This window comes from Malania oleifera, chromosome 2 (assembly GCF_029873635.1).
Source record: "Malania oleifera isolate guangnan ecotype guangnan chromosome 2, ASM2987363v1, whole genome shotgun sequence".
NCBI lineage: Eukaryota > Viridiplantae > Streptophyta > Magnoliopsida > Santalales > Ximeniaceae > Malania > Malania oleifera.
This window is the reverse complement of record NC_080418.1, coordinates 36,805,929-36,830,445: the sequence shown is the minus strand read 5'-3', so window position 1 is coordinate 36,830,445 and position 24,517 is coordinate 36,805,929. Positions and strand designations below refer to the sequence as shown.

The window sequence follows — 24,517 nt, the reverse complement described above, 5'->3', positions numbered from 1 at the left end:
TGTAGCAATTCGCATTTTGAGATATCTCAAAGGTGCACCAGGGAGAGGTTTCTTATATCAGGTTCGGGGTCATACACATATTCAGGGATATACAGATGCCGATTGGGCCGGATCACCCTCGGATTGAAGATCCACAACCGGGTACTTTATTTTTGTTGGTGGTAATTTGGTGTCTTGGAAAAGTAAGAAACAAATTGTGGTTACCAGGTTGAGTGTTGAGTCAGAGTATAGGGCTATGGCGCACACTGCGTGTGAACTTGTTTGGCTGAAGAACATGTTGAAAGAACTAGGTTTTCCACATTCTCAGCCTATGGAGTTGATGTATGATAATCGAGTTGCTATTCATATTGCCTCCAACCCTGTCTTCTATGAGCGGACAAAGCACATTGAAGTTGATTGTCACTTTATTCAAGAGAAACTTGAATAGAAGCTCATTAGGACCACTCATGTGATGCCTGAGTTTCAGCTTGCTGATTTGTTCACTACAGCCTTGGGAGGTGCTCGTGTGAAATTCATTTGTAACAAGCTGGGTGCATATGATATATATGCTCTAGCTTGAGGGGGAGTGTTAATGGTTATTTAGTCTTTCAGCATTATTATTGTGTTAGAGTTTTGTTAGTAATAAGTGTGACTTAGTAAGGGTATTGTGGTCATTCCTAGTGTACTTATTTTATTAATAGAGGGAGAGACCTATCATTGAGTTTAGGTCTTCCATTTTACCCAATTACTCAACAATATTTTTACATATGAAGGCTATATGGTCATTTCTTTGCTGAAGCAAACATTGACATGGAAATCCTGTGTACATTCCTTGAATCTTTCGACACAAACCAAACCAAATATTTCTATGAGGCAGGCATCCATCCGTAGGAGTGTGATTCTCAGGAATTCATGATGCTGTGAACCAAACACCTCTTAGAATGCTATAATCATTATGGATCTACCTTCTTGGTATTTGTAAAACTTCATTAAAAGCATGAGTATGATTTTTATCTAATGAGAAGCTTTCACGAAGATCATCCCATACTGCCTTGTTGTTTTATGAAACATCAAATTTGCAGCAATTCATGTTTCTGTGCCATTCCACAACCACAAAAACATTATGTCATTCTTTTTCATCCAAACTTCATAAACCTTGGAGTCTGGAGATGGAGGAGAATGCATCAGATATGTTGACTTCCCTTTTTGCATTAATATACACACACTGCCTGAGATGACAAGAAGTAGTTAGAAGATTCAAACAATTTCATGTCTGTGATTTATACGGTAACAGTATTAAGAGAAGCTCTCTCTGTAGGGACCATCAGAGCCACCCAAAATACATTACAATCAGTACAGAATATATCGGGAATGAATGACACAGTGACAATGCCGAATCAGGCAGCACAAACTAGCACAGGACAACACTTCAGACCTTAAAAGGTCCAGAACTTCGAGAGGCAGCTATGAGCACAGAATTAAGTTACAATATTCCAGGAGGAATTACTTGATCACATGGAACAGGGATAGACCACAACAAAGCACCACAGAGTGTCAGCAGCTACAGTAATTATGACCTGAAGCAACTAGAAGCCAGTGCAGAGAAGGACAGGAAGCAGTGATTGAAAACCAATCAAAACCAATTTGAAACTGATGCAAGACAGCAATCAATTAATCGCAAACAAACACATAATCAAAACAACATCATCCACAACCAGCCAGTGGAACATCAGAACAACAGTGGTGTAACTGAACTAATATGTGACTGACTTCATGTCAGCATACTACCACGAGCACAGACAGCAAACAACCAAGGATGGTGCATGACGTAACGGAGAGGAAGTGTCCCTAAATGACTCTAAAAACAACCAATCAAATTTTCTCAAACTGTTTAGGGAAAGAAATGGAAAAAAAGAGAAAAACAGTGTGTGCGAAAAGAAAAACAGAGTCTAAAATCAACTCAGATAAGTCAGATTTACAGGATGTCACTGTTTTTGTGCCATGTTCTAAAATTAGAGATGGAGAAGAGAAGAAGAGGATTGAAGGAGAGAAATTTTGTGGCAGCTTCCTGGAGACTTACATACAGCTCCATCTGCCCTCTTATATATTAAAATAAAAAATAAAAGATCGAAGACAAGAATACGCCACTCGCATCATGAAATTACTAAAATGATCTATTTTCTTCTAACAAACACCAACAATCAGTTGCAGATTTGTTGACCACATGCTTCCCTTTCGCCTGATGCATTTTTCAAATTGTGTGGATCATGCACATTTATTTCTTCATTGATCTGTGGTTTGGTGTTTTTGGGGTAACCTTTTTTGTTTGTTGGGTGATTGTTGGATTTATTCTCAGTCTTTGGAGGATTTTTCATTGGTTGTTTTTGTTGGTTTTGGAAACAGAAGAGTGAAGATTTTGTGCCAGTGTTCTGTCTTTGCTGCTATTTGGGTTATCTAGTTGGAGAGAATGATTGTATTTTTTGTGATCGTGCTTCATCCATCGTACTTGGGTGTTAATTATTTTTTGGCATCATTGTGGGTATTCACTACTGGATCTTTTGGTTGTACGGCCTTCTTTGATATTCAGCGGGATTGGTTGACCCTTTTAGCTTATTTTTTTTTTTTCTGCATGAAATAGTTTCTGGTGTTTGCTTCTCTTTTTTAATTTAAAGATTTCTCGTCCTTTTTGTTTTTTCTTCTTCTCTATAAATGAATTTCTTCTTTTTCTATAAAAAAAATAATCTACAGATCTAGAATAGCTGGCTACTCCTTAGTTTCAGATGACTCTGGGAATCAGCTTAGTTATATCATGTGAAATAGTTGAATTCTATTACATGTAGACATGGTCTGCCACCATGGTGGATGAAATGTGTGCAACACACACATATTACCAGAGTTTTTAGATCTTTTTATCATATTGAATGCGTATTGGCTTCTCACTAATGAAGAAGTGCTCGTTTTCCCCAGTAGTAGTTGCAATGATTCTAACTGTCAGGTTGGTTTATGTAAAAATAGTATTACCTTGATGCTGCAGGAAAGATGTGCGGGAGCTGACACTATATTTCTTGTTGCTCGAATATTGCATAGATCCAAAGCTCATCTACAATCAATGCTTCTGCAGAACAGTGTTGCTATAGTTGAAGATTTCTACAGGAACTTGGTGAGTTTTTTGGTACTACTATTGAACTTTTTGAAGTTCGTAAGATTTCTCTTGCTGGATTGTGATATGGAAAGAAGTTTAGGGCAGGGTTTCAGTTTAACTTGACATGGCAATCAAAAATTCGATGAAATTTTGGTCAAGTGAGATATTGCAGCAAATTATTGGATTATATAAATAGTTATGTTTTGATTGAAGTAGATAAGTATGTCATTCTTCTGTTGTAAAGAAAAAAAAATGTGATTCTGTTCTTAGGATAGTGTGATTCTGATTGTATAAATTGTTATATAATGTTTCCTTACTTGAAGCAATTTATTATTGGATCTTGGAGTGTCTAGGCTGTCTGTTGTGTCTTGAATGAAAGATTGGAGATACTTTATTGTTTCAATTTATTTAATTAATCGTGTCCATTATTGGAATTTGGTCATACATAATTGCTCATTGTTCATAAATTTTCCTACCATAAATTTAGTACTTTTTTTTTTCTTTGGATTAGTTTAGTAAAATATTTACAATAAATATCTGAATCAGAAAGTCTTGTTGCAACTGCCTTTTTAATGGGATTTGTTGGTTTCTTATCTTTTATTTATTTATTTATATTTTATTATTGTGCTATCTACTAGTTTGATTTTCTCCTATGAAGTGTTTATACATCCTATATGTTATTCAAATTTGCTTCATTTGGATGAGATGATCATACAAAGATATGGTTGATACCAGGTGGATGCTGTACCGGATCTTATCGAGCAAATTCATAAGACCACTGGGAGATTACTTCTCCACATTAATGGGTAAAGAAAAACTTAATTTAATTGATATGGGTGTTAGATGTTCAAGTTTGTTGCTACATGTATAGTATTATAAGTCATATTTTATTGCCATTTGTGGTCAAGTTTCATAAAAGTTGCTTGAATTGCTGAATGATTTCTGTATGGTTTCTTGAGATTTTAAGCTTTGAGCTGTAAGTAATATTGGAACTGCCCACATTGTATCTCCATGGGATTAATTGCCATCCTAGAAAGCCACTTGTGAATTTTGAGTGCTCTTTTGAAGTAACAATTCCTAATGCCATATGGACATGTAATGTGCATGTTTGACATGTATTTGGCATGATGATGTAGTGATCAAATATGACTGCTGCTGCTTTCTAGAATAGATCCAACGGAATGCAATACACAAGAAAAGAAAAATAGCCATTTTTAATTTCCTAATTTCATTCTGTTTTCATTTGTTTTTTTTAGGGGAGTTTTATTAGTGTCATATCCTCAAGATTCTTGGATGTTATAATTTGGGAAGAAAGATTTTGGGGCATTATTATTTGAGGAACAAGTATTTTAGTTTTTTTTTTTAAAATTTTAAAACTAGTATTTTAGTTTATCTAAGTTTCTTAAATTAGTTTGTTTATCTTCCAAGCATTTCTAGAATAGATCCAACCGAATGCAATACACAAGAAAAAGAGCCATTTTTACTTTCCTAATTTCATTCTGTTTTCATTTGTTTTATTTAGGGGAATTTTATTAGTGTCATATCCTCAAGATTCTTGAATGTTACAAAAATTTTAGGGCATTATTATTTGAGGAACAAGTACTTTAGTTTTTTTTTGAAAACTAGTATTTTAGTTTATCTAAGTTTCTTAAATTAGTTTGTTTATCTTCCAAGCATTGTTAGCCTATAAATAGGCCCCCCTGAATTAATTTTAGGAGATTGGAATCAAGAATTAATGTTGTTGGACTTCAGTCATGCATCAAGTATTATTAGAGCGGACTCTAATCTGACCCTGTTATTTGGTAGGGTTGTTACTTTAACTCAAGTCACTGCAGTTGTTAGTGTTTGATGGGGGTTGTCTGTGAACTTCTAAAGGGTTTGCGATTTGAACTCAAATTAACTTACATCTGCTACTATCTCCACGACCCCCACCACCATCACCACCATTCAACATTGACCTATCACCCCTCCACTTTCAATCAGGTGTGGGAATATTATGAAAAATCATGCAGCACCAGACCCTTCAACCCCAAGTGAACCAACAAGGACATCAAATCTTTGACACAATCGAAGCCTTTGTTGTTGCCTAACAGAAGCTCATCTCAGTCTATCTCTATGGTGGGCCCTGCCATTGTTTGTAAGGATGGAAAATTTTGTTGTCTTTTTAAGCAATTAACCTGGTGATCGCTGCTAAATCTAGATCAAAGGTCCTTGTGTCTCATCCACCAACAACTCCTTAACCTACATCATCCACCATTGATGATCTCGGTCTGCACTCACTTGTCACTTTGAGGCTGTGAGCCATCACCAGAGCTTCAACCATTGCCTTGGACAGAATTAGTGCCTTTGTTGCTGCCAATGGAGCAGAGATGTAGGTGTGCAACCTTCCTCTAATCAACCAAAGCATCAAAGAAGCCGGCCCTAAATTCATTGAAATAAGTATATTTTAAAACTGTTTGTTTCGTGTTGAAGCAATCAGCAGTCTTTATTTAATTTTCTGCTTATATCAAGCGTTGCTATATATGGATTCTAGGGGTATTTCTGCAATTTCTGAAATTTGGGGTTCTATGGTTCAGTTCAGATAATAAACTGATTACTGTGACAGCCTATCAAATTTCCTGGCATCCAAAGTTAGAAGAGTTTAAACTTCAAGGACTCCACCTGAGTGTTAGGAGCCTAACATGGGCCAGGCGCACTGCATGCAAGCCCTGCTAGGTTGATGGACAAGCTGATGGGGCTGCCTTTATTAATAAGGTGGGAGAGGCTGAACATCTCTAGCATATCCAATGTGGGGCTAGAATGGATGGGGAAGCAATGATTTGAGCGGTGAGTGATCTCCTACTCCTTGTCCCAAATCAAATATTCATGAGGGAGCAGAGCTTCTCCAGTTTATTTAAACCTCACCAATTCCCTCTTTCACTTGTTCTTCTACTTGGATTAAAATTTGAAGGTAAGCTGAGAAAATGAAAATGTAATAATTTTGTATAAAAGGGAAATTATCAGTAAAATAACCTATTAATAAATATATAAATATTAGTTAAACCTCTTGTCATTATATTACATGACAGAATTAATATATATTAACTTATTATAGATATTTAGGTTTTTCGTTTTCCAGTTTGGTTTTGGGGTCAAAACCAAAACAGAAACCGAAACGGAAACAAAAATTTTCTATTTTTAAGAACTGAAACTGAAACCTAGACTTATTTTGGTCTGGTTTCAGGCCAGTTTTTGATTTTTCGGTAAGTTTTGTACTTCCCTAGTTGGCACTTCATGTTTATTTGCTTGTCCTTATTTGAGGCTGAAAAATGCATTCACTTGTGCATTCAAGAGTTTCTTTTCTTTTCTGCCTTTTTTTTTCCTTGACAAGAAGAATAAAACCTTGGAGGGTGCATAGGCATGAATCTTGTAGTGTAGAAGGTTAAATAGAAATTTGGATGCTCCTTGGGATGCTTATTTGGTCATAATTCTTTATTTGCTCTTCATTTTCTTTTACAGCTAAGAAATGGTTCGAAGTAGTAATCACATGCATAATGCACACGCGCGCACGCTTATTTTAAATTTTCCCCTTCGAGGCCTCGAAGCTTCATTTTTAGGGTCACATTTAAGGTGATTTTGTTTAGAAGCAGCTTGGTGTACATATTTGGTCTGAGCTCCTATTTTGTCCTTTATTTCCTGCTACCAGTTGATATGTGGGTTGTGGCAGTAACAGCATGCATTATGTGTGTGTGTGTGTATAATTGCCTCTTAGAACATATAAGAAACTTTGTTATTTGGGTTTTCTAGTACACTTGAAAAGTTGATCGACTTATATTCTCATTTCAATTTAATGCATTGTCTGTAGTTTTTATGGGGGAAGTGCTTTTTCAGGTATGTTGATAGGATAGCTAATGCTAAATGGGAACTAAGAGAACTTGGACTAGAGCATAATGGGTATGTTTCTCTGGGAGTATCTTTTTACTTTCATTTACCATTTTCTGGCAGGCATGTTTGAGAACTGCAGTTGGATGTATGCCATTAATGTTTTGGATGCATGCCAGCTTCTGAAACATTATGTGGTTCTGTAACTGCTTTGGTTTCTTACCATATTTTCTGCATGGTCATTATTTTCCTTTAAGCTGCTTCTCTTTGGTAATAAAAATAAAATTGATTGAAGCCATTTCTTCTCTTTATATTCCAATGCATAACTATTTCTTCAGCAATATGAGAAAACATAATATATACCTTTTTTTTTTTGGTGAAGGGGATGTGTGATACAAATCTCTTTAGTGCTTTAAAAAGAATGTACCGCCATACCCCTCTCGCCCCTCTTCTCTTCTTCTCTTCTCCCTTTTGTTCTCTGATGTGTGGTCTCATTCTTTCATGGAATTCTCACTACTGAAAAGACATGGCGGGGAGCAATCTTTGCAAACTAGATGTAAGGGAAGATATTTGATCTTGGACTAGAGTAGGAGGGGTTCTGTTTGTTTGTTGGGAAAGATATCTAAAATGAAAAAAATAGTTCACGGTTCTGTTAACAGCAGCAGGATGGATCTGTATTGGCATGTTCACTGTTCTGTAGGCTATATTGCTTAGTTTGAAGGAATTTCGGCAGATCTCGTGATTGGATGGCTGTTAAATCTTTTGGAATGATTGAGTTTGTTGAGGTGGGGCTAAATTCATGGGAAAGTTCACTTGTATTACATCCAATGGGGATCTGAAGGGGGGGATTCTTGGTGATGCAGGCTGTGATCTGTTGCAGAGTTGCAGAAACTGATTGTCAGAAAGCTGGTTTTGAAGATGTGAACTGAACATGGAGTGCTTTGATCCCCGTAAAGTTCCATCTCTGGGTGTCGCTGTAGCTGGAAGTGTGGAGTTGTTTTTGTCGATGAAAAAGTTGCAGCAGGTAGCATAAGTTGCTAGAGTTTCCTGGTACATGGAAGAAGGAAGGGGATAATGTTTGTCGCTTTGGGGCAAGGATCATCTTAAATGAGCTCTTGAATGTTAACATGGTATTGGATTTGGCCTCTGGGTAGTATTTTAAAGTATGTGGATCTTGAGCTGTTAATAAGTGAAGACACCTAGGTCAGTTAATAATGTTAAGGCCCACCTAATCCCTGATACAGCCTAATCAGTGGTGAAATCCGGCGAAGCTGTTTGAAGTCCATGGAGCAGTCAAAGCCTGCAAGGGTGGTACTGCACAGGGGAGGCTGGTATCTCACAGGGTTGTCTAGGTTGGGGTAATATGGTTAAAGTAACTGAAGCACATGACACCAATATTGCTTTTGTTTACGGATCAACTACTGAATTTGGAGAATCACAAGATTTCAGTGAGATGGATTGTTAAAGATGCTAAAGAAGGTGGCAGGATGTTTGATGATTGAATGAGATTCAATGTTCTGGGTTGCCAGCAAGATATGATATTTTGCGGTAAGGTAGTTCCGCGGGATGATTCTACAAGAACAGAAATTTGGCAACACAGGAACAATAAAGGGATTCTTAATGGATAAGAGAAGAATCAGAGGGTTGCAGCACTGAATCATGTTGGTGGAGTCCTTTACAGCAAAAGGGTAGCTTCATTGATGGGCGTGGCTAATCAGATCTCTGAAATGAGAGGATTCAACCGCTGCCTTTGTTGAGTCATGGATGTTATCAACAAGGAGCTGAACAGAATGGTGATTGTGATTCTTTTTTGTTAAAAAAATTTCAAGTTATTTGTGCTAAGGAGGTTGCCAGACTTGGGCGCAAACTCAATCAGGGCCACCTGAATTGCATCAGTTTTTTAAGGAACGAATTAGGTGTCCAAATTGTGAGCAAGAAAAATTCTTAGAAGGAATGGAGATGAGAGTTTTCCACTAGTGAATAGTTTGCATGGTTTGTGCCTGTTTGAGATATTTTTGGAGCTAAAGAATGTTAATGGCGGTGAACGATGCTAGGGCAAAATTTGAGGACATGAATCAAATTTGAATAATTATTTGTTAATCAATATAAGGCTGTAATTCCTTGTTAAAAAATGCTTCTATGTCTCAGAGACTTTGACAGTAACAGTAGATTTAGAAGGGGTTTCTTTATTTCTAGACAAAGAAGAAGAAGCCTAAGTTGATAGTGGCAGGTGAATATGCAGCAGAGTTTGTTTCTAGAATCAATATCAAACGATATGACTATTAGGGCCCAGAATCAGATGGTTAGGTTTTCAGATCTTAAGCAAGAAGGGTCAAAGAGTTGGATAACCTCAAGTTCAGTTTCATTTACGATGGGAAGGGATTTTAAGAATGGGTTTTGTGAATAACTAATCCTAAGAAGAAACATTTCATTATTTTTTTGTTTTTCCATTTTTCTTCTTTTATTATAGAGCACTCTTGGCCTCCTTTAGTTTATATTTGTCTCCCATTAAAATTTGTTTTGTTATCAAAAGTTATACCTATATGTTTCAATCAAAGTTCATATAACTAATACAAAGTTAGATTTCTATATGGGATTATGTTAAATACAACCATTAATATAAATTATACAAGTGATAAGACAAGCTTCTTTTTTGTTAATCCTTTTTGTTGTTGGTGGATTTGCTGTTGGTAAGCTCTCGTGAGAGAAAATATGTATTCATCTCCTAAAGAAACAAAATCTAATAGCTAAGAACTTGTGTTTTCTGTTCACTGGGTGGGAAACCATTCTATCAAAAGACAGTAGGTATAATATTTAATGCTTTATAAATAGTTATTGTAAACATGGTCTTAAATTTCCACAAAATTGTCAAATTTCTGTTGAAATTTCCGATTTCGATCACTCTCGAAATCAAAATGGTATTCGATTTACATTTTACATAATTTCCATTGAAATTTCGATTCACTATTTGAAATTTATTGAAATCTCAAAATTTTAGAGAAACTTATCGAAATTTTAACTATAAAACGAAATTTACTCAGAATTCAAATGAGAGATTTAGGAGCGAAGTGAAATTTCTCTCTTAATTTAATTTATTTTTTTATTGAAACAAAAAGATTATTATAAGGGCTTTGAAAATTATATGAAAAATAAACTTACATCAGCATTTTTAATCTCAACATTCATGTCTAAATTATCATTATTTGTATAATTGACAATATTTAAATGATTTAGGAATTTCATTTGTATTAACTGAATATGTGTGATGCACATTATCTTACAAATATGTTTAATACACAAATTATATTACAACTTTTGCACCTCATACACAACATAGATGCATTTAACTTGTAATATATTAGTCCTAAAACTTATATTATTATGTCTATTAACCGTTTCTAAAGTTTCTTAAAAGACTTCCATACTTTACTACTGATTTCCATTACTTTTTCGAATTGAAATCGAAGCTTCTGTCGAAATTTGTGTACTTTGGAGCTACGAAATTTGAGTCGAGATCGAAGTTTAAGACCTTGATTATGAAAGAATACTCATGCATTAATTGGGCAAGACAGATCTACAAAAATTTTCTTGGTGTAATATTGGGGGTTATCATTTCCAGTCAGTGGCACCATGTATTACAATGAACAGGCTGGGCAACATAAAACAGAAGTAATTGCATGTTTGGTTTTCGTACGTCTTTTTGGCCACTTGATCAGGATCCTATGAAATTTTGTGTGTTCCTATCCACCATCATAAAGTGGAAGAGGAGAGGCATAGGATGTGTCTCGAGCAAACTTTGCAAAGTTGTTGTAGACCACCTAAATGCTCTTTCTTTGATTAGTTTGCACCACCATTTTTTTATTGTTATTACTATTATTATTATTATTTTTTTTTTTTGGTAGGCTTTCTATAGTCACAATTGGATGGATATTCTTTAATTTTTTTTTTGCAGCTTGAAGAAAACTAATACAATGAAAACTTTATTTTAATTTCATCTATTTGCCCCTGAAAACATAAATCACATTTTTTTCATTGTAATTAGGAAACCTTGTGATGTGTTTGGTAGACTTCTATCCATACTATATATGGAAGTACATGTATTAAGAGTGTTATTAGGGATTGATATACATTGTTAGTCCTCAAGTTTAACAACTTAAGCTTTTAGGCCAAGTGGTAAGCTAACATGGTATTAGAGTCGTGGTTGCATTAGGTCTTAGGTTCTTGTGTTGTTGCCCATGTATATTGTATGGTTGTTAAAAAACTACCTCATTTCCTATAATGGGTGTTATTAAAAATCTGTTCATATCTCCATATATAGATCAAGAATATGGAATACCAAGTTCTTCCAACATATTCTTTAACCAAATAAGTTCATATGTAGAGAGCCATAGCACGATACTTTGGCTGAACACTTGACCTGGCCAGATTTTATTTTTTACTTTTCGAGGATACCAAAATACCACCAACAAAAATACAATACCTAGTTGTGGATTGTTTGTCAGAAAGTGACCCAATCCAATATGCTTATGTATATCTCTGAATTTAAGTGTGACACTGATCTTGATATAAGCGACCGCTCCTATGTGCACCTTTGAGGTATCTCAAGACGTGAATTACAACATTCAGGTACTTGTTCTCACAGAATCTATAAAATGGTCATAACACTTATCGCAAAAGATATTTGGTTGACTGTTCAATTCTTTCACCCTATGAGATTCCCTTGTGCAAATTGCTTTTTCCCTTTTCCTTTTTGTGTCGGAAGTTCGAATGGCTTAATCCTTGATAGCCAGCCATAGAGTGGCTTAAAAGCTCCAATCCTGCAAAGAGAACAATCCCTGTGGGCAAACTATAGGATAGTTCACCTTTCCAACATGTCTTCGATATGATCCATGCTCATCCAATAAATGATCCAATGATGTGAACCCCATGGTGCCCATCACCCATATCTGGCACCCATGCTGTTAGGATCTATGGGCGAATTGATTGGTTTGGATCCTAATAGTCCAGTCTCATCCAAGAAATCAATGATATACTTCATCTATGACAAAACAGTTCCCATGCAAGATTTGGATACTTTTATACCCAATAAATATTTTAATGATCTTGATTCTTTTATTTGAAATTTAGTTTGTGGAAAATACTTTAGGCATTGGATACCTTGATTGTCATCACCAATAATCACTATATCATTCACATACACAAGTGGAATCCTAGCGGATGATGCTTTCCTAACTGACATGACCTGTACTCAAGACTAGACATGTAACTGAAAGTAGGAACTGGTTATATATACGTATTCTAATGAAGGATGTCCAAGTTGACAATGGATTTGGAGGGGTGTTGCAGCAGTAGTGCAGGTGATAGAGAATCAAAGTGGGAAAGTCCATCAACCTCATATTCTTCGCCAATCGTCTTCCTCACCTTCAAATCCTAAATGTCGACAGAATCAGGAAATGAATGTTAATGAACAATTTATGAATTTTTAAATTGACATAATATTGAAGAGGAGTTTGGGGATGTACAAAACAAAAGAAAGAGAAATAGAGGTGGGATTTACACGAGGTAGGCTTTCAAAATATTGGAGGGTGAACAGCCGATCGAAAAGAAATTTGTTATACATGTGTCAGTAATGGCTAAATCTATAATCCAAAGACTAGTGTGAGATATACTTGATGATAGGTAAGTTGTAGGGTTACCTATTTGATCAAGAGATGCAATGGGAAGAGAAACTTGTTGAGATGCTTGATATTGCTGGAACTTGGAATACTTTCTCCTCGGATATAGGTACACTATGTTGTGCTCCTTTGAAACCTGAAGGTATAGAATTTGTTGTGGCTGCATTGGCATAGTTGTTTACCACGAAGATCAACACTTTCTAGTGACCTCCTTGTCCACAATGAGTGCACTTGTGGGGACCTTTACCATGTCCATTCCTTCCACACAAGCGGTCGAACCACGCCAAGAACTTCTAAAATTGTTTGGTTAAAACCAGAATTATAGTGTGTAACAAAAATGAGTCTTCTTAGAGCTAAAAGTTGAAATGCTAGAAGTAGGGTTTAGGTCGGATCATGCTCTGATACCATGTTGATATAGTTGATAAGTTCGAAGACTTAATCATAATGATGGGCCTCATCCTCTATTTATAATTTATATGAAGTGTAACGATGATCACAATACCCTTACTAGCCTACTTAGCAATGGCACATGCTAATTGAACAAAATAACAAATAACAAATGTCAAACAAACTATTATTTTCCTGTACCCAATCTTTTTTTTTTTTGGTTATTGTTTTTTTTTTTTTAAATTTTTGTTTGAGTTTCTGCATAGAAATTTACTTGAATTCAAGTCACCTCATCTACTTGGACGATTTTCATATTCTTACTTTGTTTAAAATGTATATTATATATAAAATTGGGTTATATTTGGTTCATGGAATGTCTATTCCTAGTAATGGAATGGAATTAGATGAAAACATAATAAAAATTGTATAGGTACTAATTTAGAAAACGTATTCTAAAATACATTTATTTTTTCTCTTTTTTACTTCTTTTGTTTTGGAGGATTTCTTGTTCTTGTATGTTCATCTTTTTCTGATAAAAATCATCATCTTCTGCTATCAAAAAATAAAAGGTTGCTCACACAAAAACTTGTGTTATTCCACCTAACATTGAATTGGATGGGAATTCCATTTCCATGGTAAAATTTGGGAATGTTATTCCTTGTCTATTCTATGTTATGGATTAATAAAAAAAAGATAATTGTGTTTTCAGTTTCTTTATGATTACAATAAATCTTTTGTATCAAAACCTTTTTTTTATGATTGTTGTATTCCTTGGAATGGACATTCTGCAAACCCAACATAACCTTACCAATGTGTTTAAATTGTGAAACATTATGTATGACATAAGTATTTTTAAAATTTTTTCAAAATAATCATGAACATATACTCTTATCTATAATAGTTTAGTTACTAAGTGTACACTTTTTAAGCTACCCTAATTACATGCTATTTTGGTACTACCAAGGTTTTAAACTTCAATTTCGGCTAAAATTTCAAATCTTAAAAGGTATAGGATGTCGACGCCGCATTTGACTTAAAAAAATGATGGAAATAGTAGTAAAGCATGATTTTTTTTTTCTTTTTTTTTTAATATCAAAACTTGAAAAACTATTAATAAACATTATATTGCCAAATTTAGAACTAAAATATTGTTAAAAAAGTACGTCAATGATAAGTATGATGTATTAGGTGTAATATCTATGTTAAAATAATCATGTAATATCGATGAAGTTCATAAATCTATTAAATATTAGATATTGTGCAAATATAATTATTTTCAACATAAAATATTGTAGCTAATATCTAAGTTCAATTTTTTGGGATAAAATTTCAAAAGTCTAAATGTTGTCATTCATATCCTTCTTGTAAATTGTAGTAGTCTTTATTATCAATAAAATCGAAGATTTATTAAGATAAGAATTTCAATTTTGGGTTTTAAATCTCAAATATCAATTTGAAAGAAAATTCTTGTTCGATAGTGAAAATATTAAAGATTGAAATATGGAATTTGGATGATTCAAAAGAATTTCTATGGAAATTTTGTAAAAAGGAAATTAAATTCCACTTTGATTTTGAGGCTAGTGGAAAATAGAAATCTAGACGAATATTTTGTCAATTTTGTGGAAATTTAAGACCATGGTGACAATTGACAACGTACGAAATCTATAACTTTACTTGTCTTATGAAGTACTCCTTACTTTGCATAGATTTTGCGGAAATTGAAGACCATGGTGACAACTGAAAATCTACTATTTCGATAATTGCACTTGATAGTTTAGTCCTTACTTGATTTTTTTTATGTCACATTCAACTTTTTATCATTTTTCCTCTTTTAAATTAAGGGCTATTAAATCCTTCCTTACTACCTCATTCCAAGTTATGTTGAGCCTACTCCTGCCCTTTTTTATGCTAAAAACAATAACTCACTCCTCCTCAGAAGTGCTCTATTAGGCCTGCATTTCAAATGTCTAAACCACCTAAGCTACCTCTGCATTATCTTATCTTCGACCGGTGTTATGCCTAAATTATTGTGTATATGTGTATTTCTTATTTTCTCTTTTAATGTTGGACCATTCATCCACCTTAACATTCACATTTCAGCAACTTTTACTTTTTGTACATGTTGTTTCTTAGTTGCCTAACATTTGAAACCATAAAGCATAGCCAACTTTATAGCCGTCTTATAAAACTTTCCTTTTAATTTTAAGGGTATTCTACAATCACATGACACCCTTGGCGCACTCCTCCATTTTACCCAACCTCTTTTAATTCTATGTACTACATTTTATTCAATTTTTGCTTTCGCTTGCATAATAGATCCAAGATATTTAAATCTATTAGTTCATAAATTTCTTGATTATCAAGTTTAATCTTCTCTCCACTATTACTCTTTATATTACTAAAATTACATTTCATATATTGTTTTTTATTCCTACTTATCCTAAAGCCTTTACACATTAATGCGGTTCCCCAAAGTTTTAGCTTAGATTCCACTCCGCTCCTACTATCATCAATCAACAAAATATCATTTGCAAACAACATACACCAAGGGATCTCATTTTGAATATTCTTAGTAAGTTCATCATTAGCTAAAGTAAAAAGATAAGGACAAGTAAAACCTTGATGTACACCTATTGTGATTGGAAAATCTCTAGATTCCTCTCCTACAGTCCTAACACTAGTCACTGCTCTATCATACATATCCTTAATAACCTCTATATATCTAATATACCTTCTTCTTTTCTAAGATCCACTAAAGAACTTTCCTAGGTACTCTATCATATGCTTTCTCTAGGTAAATAAAAACAGTAGCGGACCCCACCTAGTGGGAATTAAGTCTTGGTTTTGTTGTTGTTTCTTTTTAAGTTCCTCTTCTTTTCCCTAAACTTTTCCATTAAATTTCTTAAATGATAAATAACTTTTGCTGTTGATCTCCCAGGCATAAAACCAAATTGATTTTCTGAAATCCTTGTTTCTAGTCTTATTCAATGTTCAATTATCCTTTCCCATAATTTCATCGTATAACTCATAATTTTAATTTCATGATAGTTATTACATTTTTGAATATTGCCTTTGTTTTTATTTAAAGGTATTAATGTACTTTTTTTCCATTCTTCTAGCATTTTCTTGGTTTTTATTAATAATGTTGAATAAATTTGTTAACCAAATATTTCCTTTACCCCCTAAACATTTTCGAACTTTAGTTGGTAAGGCTGCGTACTATAGATCCATTGTGGTTCGCCCCTTTCTCGGACCCCGCATACGCTGGAGCTTTGTGCACCAGGCTTTCCTTATTTATTTATTTATTTTTAGTTGGTATTTTATCTGGTCTTTTAGATTTTTCACTTTGTATTTTTTTAATGTCATCTTAACTTCAAGGACTTTAATTTTGCGAATAAATCTCCTATTTTTAGACTTCTCCTCATTGATCACTTCCAAGTTCAATCTTTCATTTTAGTTTTCATTAAACAATTTATCAATATATCTTCATCACCTCTCTTTTACATTATCATTCTAGTCCTTTATATGTTTTACATCACCTAAATCTTTGCATTTTCTTTCTCTAGCTCTAGCGAGTTTATAAATGTCCTTTTCTCCTTCTTTTGTATCTAGTTTAGTATATAAAGCATCTTAAGCTCTATGTTTAGCTATACTAATTGTCTTTCTTTCATTTTTTTCTCGTCTCTTTATATTTTTCAAGAATTTCTATATTTCTACAAATTTTCATATTTTATACCATTTTTTTTTTGTCTTAGCAGCTTTTTGAATTTCTTCATCCCACCACCAACTTTCTCTATTACCCTAGTATCTACCTTTGATTCACCTAAAATATGTTTTGCTATCCTATGACCGAGTTTGACATTTTATTCCAAGCATTATTTACATCTACCTTACTCCCCTACTGTTCATTCACACTCTTTGATCATTTTATCTTTGAATTTTACTATATTATCTCCCTTCAAGTTCCACCACTTAATCCTTTTGTGTTGATTTATGTTAATTCTTTCTCTTCCATTTTTTAGTATGTATATCTAATACAAAGAATCTATGTTGTGTAGTCAAACTTTCACCTAAGATAACTTTACAATTCTTATAAGATAGACGATCCCCCTTTCTAGTTGAAAATTTATTAAGTTCACTTTAGAAAGTTTTTAAGTGTTCTTCTCTTTTTATAAAGCAAGTATTCAATACAACCAAATCGTAAGACATGGAAAAATCTAAGATTGTATCACTACCCTAATTTTTATCTCCATATCATTGCGTCTATATATCCTCTGATAACCTATATTATCCTTTCCAATGTGTCCATTTAAATTAGCTCCTATGAATGTCTTTTCAGATGTTGATAACCCTTGTAAAATACTATCCATATCTTCCCAATTTTTTTTTTTTTTTTAAAGATTTTTAGCTAAGCCTATTTGAGGAGCATGCGCACTAATTGCATTTACTATCTCCAGGTCTAGAGCTATCGTGATTTAATGATTCTATCTCCTATTCTTTTAACATCTACTACATTATCTTTTTGGTTTTTGTGTACAATAATTCCCACCCTGTTTTTATGTTTCTCTTTTCCAGTGTAAAGTTTAAATCTTGAATTTTCAATTTCTCTAGCTTTCTTCCCTACTAATTTTGTCTCTTGAAGGTAGATTAAGTTAATTTTCCTTCTAAAAATTATTTCCACTATTTCCATATTTCCCTTAAGTGTTCATATATTCCAAGTTCTTAGTCCTTTGCCTTCTACACTGATCGGGTCTATTCCCTTGACCTAGGTAAATTTGGTAAGAATTCATGATGATAAGATCTGACAAAGTTTTACGCTGGTTGTCAGCTACCTAACACTACCCTGCTCCTTTATCCAGGTTTGGGGCTTGCTATGTGTACAAAGACAATTTGTGTTACACTAGTGAAGTACAAGTTTGTAATGAAGAAAGTATGGTTTGTACTCTGCAAACACACTAACTGAAAAAATGACCATGAGTATTGGCGCTCGTAATAAAGTTTTTCACAAAAAATATTATAAATTTATGCAAAAACTATGTTTTCTATATAAAAAGGCTCCCTCGTCAATTACTAGTTTATATTAATAAAATAATTTAGTCGAATAATACAATTCAAATAGAATTATAATTGTATTTATCAAATTAAAGATCATTATATTAATTAAGTAATATAATTAATCCGGAAACCATTAAAATCTTAAATATTAAATAAAACAATAACTTATAAAATTAAGAGAATGTCTGTAGTGTATAATCTCAACATTCTTTTTATGTTAGATATTTGACTACTATAAAAATAAATTATTGCTTATTATATTATGCTTATAATTTAATTAGTATTACTTTTTCTTTACTATGCTTAAATATTACCTTAGATTCTAACTTCCTATTATATGATAAAATACAGCCATTTATAAAAATTAAATTAGTTCTTTGCAAAATTTATGTGCAATGCACATGACTAATTTGATATTAATTACAAATGGATGAAGATTTTATGACACTTTTGTTGTAGCTTTAATAAAAAGTAGTAGACACTTGATTTTATTATTTTTTGTTTGCATCTGAAAACAATTTCTCACTTTTTTCAAGGAAATTATGAAATCTTGTGATAGGTTTCTTATTGGAAGGTTCATATTTGTATCCTTAGAAGTCCCTAGTTGTTTACTCCATGTGTATGTAATCCAAAACTAATATTTGACTAATGGTGTGACATTTGTTCATGTCTTTTTGCAGGTATGTTGATTTGTTATTGGGGGAGTTTAAGCATTATAAAACGAGACTGGTCCATGGAGGAATCCGCAAGGAGGTATTGACTGTTATTGGATTGGGTACCTGTTACTGTTATTATTATTATTATTATTATTATTAATCCAGGATTTATTCCAAAAGTTGTCCTTGCCTTCAAATATAGCAAAATACTGTCATCTTAATTTGAGTGGAACCAAAGACTTTTCCCTTTTTTGTTTTTGTTTTGTTGCTTAACTGTAAGGTCTTATTCTCATGTGATTTGGAGGAGCTCATGAGTTCAACTCCCAAGGGGCAATACATGGACTCATGAGCCCTTGATCTCAAGCCTTCGGGTTTGCTACTGCTATGTGCTTGCTGGGCCTTGGGTGAGGCTATGCTCAACCCCCTTGAAGGAGTGTTTGTGGCCTCGAGGCTGGACCCTAGGAAGGGCGTGTGATCTGCAGACTTGTCTATCATGGCCCCTCTTAGCATTGGTTTTCCAATGAGCGCAGACTCCTATGGTTATTCCCAAGTGAATTTATCATGAATCGGATATGCTCTCCTTCCTTTTTTATCCAGTACCTTAAAATTTTTTATCAGAATATATTCATATGTAATTGTATGATTTCACCAATCAACATATTTTTGTACAATGTTTTTGAATCCACAGTTTCATCTTCTAATCTTGACCCTAGAGAGCCCAAATCATGAGAATGAGGGGAATTTTTTATGTCAAAGCAAGTAAAGTTAATTGCACATCACGTTGTTTGAACAACTACTGACCAATGCTTTAAAAGGTGGATTGAGGCTGGCCTCAAGATGAGGCATGGCTTTTAAAGTGATCCAAAACTGCCCTGAGGCGAAGTCTAAATACCAAACTTTCAAAAGGAAAATGCGTAGTACAATGAGGCTTATGCATTTGCACAGAATGCGTCTTTTGTGTTCATTTGGTTGAGGCTTATGCATAGTTTGAGCATTTTATGTCAATTTAATTTTAGACCAGTCTAGCAAAACTGGATCATGTCTATGTAACAAAAGGACCAAGATATTCTCTAATATAAGGAAATCTCTTAATGTATTGAACCTAAAACTTTTTAAAACAATTGAAAATTGCTTCTTGAATCATGAACCCAGTTGAACTTTGTAAAATTATGATTATCTCTTAGCATTCTTTACTTAATGATAATATATTAATATGTTTAGAATACTGAAAACTTGATTTGAAAATTATTTTTGATTTATTTTACAAATTTAATTGTATTTTACCTGGTTTTTATTTTTAGATATTCTTGTAATTTATTTATTTATGGAAATTTGAATTTTATGAAGCCTTATACCTTAATGCCACGAGGCTTATGTCTCTCCTCTGGAGGGTTAAACTGCCTCGCATTACAAATTAACCCAAAAGAATTTAGTAGAAATTGGATAACAAAAGTCTAGTATAGTTTTTTTGAGAAGGAAAAAAACTAGGTTATTCATCGGTTTCAAAACAGCATACATGCTGAGTGTAATATATCTAATGTGCGTTGAGTGATGTTATTATAGTTATAAATCTCAAGCACAAGTTTGTTAGAACCTTTAATGAAAATACTGTGGGTGAGATAATGAGATAATAAATTTTTCTTGAACCCAAGGTTTAGGGAAAAAAATAAAGTAAAATTTTGAATCCCAAAACCAATGTTAAAAATAATTTCTATCATTATTGCCTCATGTCTTTGTAAAACTCAAACAAGTTTTTTGAAATTCTAGGACTAATGAATAATATCTCCATCTTAATATATCAATTTAATATCTAACTGTTTTATTGCTCAAACATTTACATAGGATGGCATGGGCATGCCAACGTATAGCATATTCTTCCTAATCTTGGAAAACAGGATTGGGATTTGCATAAGACACATGCTCTTGTTAACAATATTTGACTTAATCCTATATTTGAACAACAAAAATGACCTGCGTCTCATATAGAATGCATATAAAAATTCCTGTTTTGTTTAATAAAATTCTCTATTGTTCAGAAAAGGGGAAAAGGAAAAAATAAAAAAAGAAGTTACATTCTTGAGTCTCTTATGGATACACTGGCCATAGATGGTCGAGTATATAAAATAAAAGTTATTTTAGAACTTGAAACTTTTTCATTTTTAGAAAAAGAAAACAATGAATGTGATGATTTTGATATATATGATTGTAATGACATGACACTGCACTAATGAAAATAACAATTTCAAGCTAGCACAAGGAAAGATAGTGTTAGCACAACTCAGCCAACCGAGCGAGCTTTACACAAACCATGACATAAATCCTAGTTGACCATGCTACTCTAATAGGACAATATTTGTTTTCTGTTGTGTTCAACCAATTCCTTTGTTGCGACATGGAACATGTCCCCGTGTTGCTTGTAATTTTCTTTGTTGCAAATGGCTGAACACCATTCATGATTTTTTGCATTGTCATTGATTAGCGCTACCTTCAACTTCTTGCCGATGTCTTTTTGTTCTCTTCAACCCTTGTTTTGGAACATGCAACATGTCTCTGTTTTCTGCCATTCTTTTCTTGCTATTCATCCATATCAATATCAAGATTTTGCACATCCAGGCGTTTCTTAGCAGCTTGACATCTGCTCTGTGGCATAAAGCGGGTTGACTAGAATTGCCTCACAAAATATCTTTACATCTTGATGGCTTTATTACTGTTTGTGCTGCAATCTGGAAGAATTCCACTTCCTCTAGTTTGTTCTTATTGAATGGAATTTTTTTTTTTGGTGATTTTCCTTTGTTGTTATTTGGTGTTGATCCTGGATTTGGAAAGACAGTAGTAACGGGTGCAAAAATGTTTTGGTAAAACTGGTCCAATGATTTGTTACTTCCAGTATTTATCTCTGTTATTGGTAAGCTATTTATACATTGAGATATCAATGAGTTCTATGAAAATCCCATATTTGTTGCTTCATGACTTTGATGGGTTAGAACATCAACAAGAAAAAAGCCAAGCCTCAAGTCTCACTAGTTGGGGTTGCTGATATGAATCCTCTTCTACCATTCTACATGATGTAGGGAGATACCCTTTGAAAGTTGAAGGCTTTGCTGGGTTGAGTTGCAAGCACTGGCATGATATAAATCTGTCCATCTTTAGTTGCACTCTTCTTTTAAAACTCAAGAGCCTGTTCATTTGTGGAAAATTCTTTCCACTTTCCATTTTTAACAAATAACTACAAAAATGACACTTTTCTTACCCCAATTTTCCAAATGTTTCCATTTTTAGTGTTCCATTTTGCAAACATATGTTTGTAAATTTGAAAAAAAAAAAAAAAGACAATGGCATTTTTTAATTTTTCAAAAAAACTAAAAAAAGAAAAAATGAGAAAGGTTTCCACAAGCGAAATGTCCTAAACATTTTAAAATATAGATTGACAATTACACCAAAGCCAGTTAGCCTTCATCTCCAATTGTGTGGTGCTGTTGACAGTTATGTCAAAGAATAAATTCATTTAAAACCATAAAAGAGTGGATAAAGTATACACAAGTTTTTAATTAAAAGAATGGGGGTGGTGAGGTTCAAATTCTTGTCCTTTTGGTCTTAGAGGCTCTAGTACCATGTCAGGGAACTAATTTACCTAAAATTTTAAGCTTGTATTTTGAAGCTCAGGAATGATATTATCATTGTATCTCTGTTAATCCAGGTTCAGGACCTCCTCCTAGAACATGGACTTGACATTGTTGCAGAAACTCTCATTGAAGGCTTGTCTCGAGTGAAGAAATGTACTGATGAGGGACGGGCTCTCATGTCATTAGATCTTCAGGTTTATATTTATATTTGTTTTTTTCTTTTTGTATTGGGAAGGGAGGGTGGGGATTTAAAAGGGGATCCACAAGCTTGTTATATTATATTCCTGATGTTGAGTACTTTATATGCCCATTGCAGGTTTTAATTAATGGCCTACAACATTTCATCTCTGTAAATGTGAAGCCAAAGCTACAAGTTGTTGAAACTTTCATCAAGGTAAGCATGGGCATGGTTCATGTGGTAAATCTTGTTTACTGATTCATGGAAATCACTGAAAGAGGAAAGTTTGTGTGATGTGCCAAATCACTGGAGGTTAGGGGTGTCGTAGGTTCAACTCGATCCAGTTTTGGTCAAATCCGTAAACCCAGCCAAACAATTTGGTTTGCATAGTTTAACACTGAAATCGAACCTGTGGCAATTATATTTTAAAAGACTAACAGTTGGTTAACTGGTTTTGGTTCAACTTTTGACGTTTCAAAAATTTTTTATAATATGAAGTGCAAAAATATTAAGGGTTGGAAGAGTTGACTGCAGATGAGTAGATGGGCTTAAGCTAAGAGGAGGTTTAAAGGAATTTACAGTAGGGGAACCATCCCTCTTACTTCCGATATGGGATGAGCTGAACCCAACTTCCCTTGCCCTTGTCCCCCATCTAATGTCACGGGGATGAGGGCCCTACCCTCCCTTGATGCACACAATGCACTGTGTAACTGGAGGACTGAACCAAAAGGAAATGTGGTTCAGTTTTATCTATATTTTGGTTTTCCATGTCTTCTTACACCCTTACAGGATGTGCGTTGGGCCTGTGTCTGGGATGGATGCTTCCCTTATTTAGGAGTGTCCAAGGCACCTAAGGAACTATCATGATTGTTAATTGTCATGTTCTGTTTCTTTTCTTTAAACAGGCTTATTACCTTCCTGAAACTGAATATGTGCACTGGGCACGAGCTCATCCGGTAAGGCAATTGCCAGACATTGAAATGGTACCTGAAATTCTTTCCATACCTCAAACAACTCAACAGCTATGAAAATTTCTTCTTTCCACTCTCCCCTTTTGCAGGAGTACAGTAAAAATCAGATTACAGGGCTGATTAACCTGGTGGCGACCATGAAAGGTTGGAAGCGAAAAACCAGGTTGGAAGTACTGGAGAAGATCGAGTGAAGCAACCAGCACAGTATGTTTGTGCTTCAGTTGATGGCATCTGTCTCGGTTATATAAAATCCTGCATTTTTTTCCTAATATTTTTGTTCTGTGCGAGTTATGTAAATCTATTTGGCCCAATTTGTGCAGATTCAGCATTTCAAGGTTGTATGTATATAACTCCCCTTCAGAGGAAACAATTAATTTTTGGATTTTGTCATGCAAGAAATGAAGTTTCAATTATATTGTTCTCTTTTTTTTTTTTTTTTTAAAAAAGATGAGAAACTGCAGGTTTTTCTTTTTGGTGTGTGTATATTTGATCTGGGAAAAGAAATTAAAAAGTAAAGAAGGGTAAAAAATACACGTCAACCCCCTCCACTACTGGGGTAACGCCTTCAACACATTTGTACCAGTGGGCAAGTTAAATGCAAATAGGTTATTGTTTATTGTCTTTTACTAATGATACTTTTTTATTGAATATGATGCATTGTTTGTCATTTGCTGAAACCCAAGAAATGAACGAAATATTTGTCTTTGATGTTTGAAAGATTTGCGCAGCATTAACTTTATTTTGTGAAAATAGTTTCATACAAATAGGAATTGATGGAGTTCAGAGTATACGTGACTTGCAAATTTCCAAATGACAATTAACTGTGTCAATTTATGAATATTTCATTTTTTTTCCTTTTCCCAAATTTTCTTTATTTATCTTTGTATTTATTTATTTAGTTATCATTTTGACGGGAATTTATATAAATTTGATCTTTATGGATTACAACATGCATAAAATGATATGATTATATTCTTTCCTCTTATGACA

General features: G+C 33.8%; 1 protein-coding gene across 5 annotated transcripts in view; it reads left to right on the top strand.

Moving 5' to 3' along the window:
* Positions 1–23,940, top strand: part of LOC131149520 (uncharacterized) — an 84,088-nt gene extending 60,148 nt beyond the window's left edge. For 4 of the 5 annotated variants that reach the window (XM_058100039.1, XM_058100034.1, XM_058100035.1 and 1 more), the window contains 8 exons: positions 3,014–3,139; positions 3,857–3,927; positions 6,992–7,054; positions 18,780–18,852; positions 22,453–22,572; positions 22,695–22,772; positions 23,462–23,512; positions 23,617–23,940. In XM_058100039.1, the coding sequence (XP_057956022.1) occupies positions 3,014–3,139; positions 3,857–3,927; positions 6,992–7,054; positions 18,780–18,852; positions 22,453–22,572; positions 22,695–22,772; positions 23,462–23,512; positions 23,617–23,718 (684 nt within the window). In that variant the 3' untranslated portion in view covers positions 23,719–23,940. The remainder of the gene's footprint in view (positions 1–3,013; positions 3,140–3,856; positions 3,928–6,991; positions 7,055–18,779; positions 18,853–22,452; positions 22,573–22,694; positions 22,773–23,461; positions 23,513–23,616) is intronic. The other variant, XM_058100036.1, reaches the window with a different exon arrangement.
* Positions 23,941–24,517: the final 577 nt, after the last annotated feature.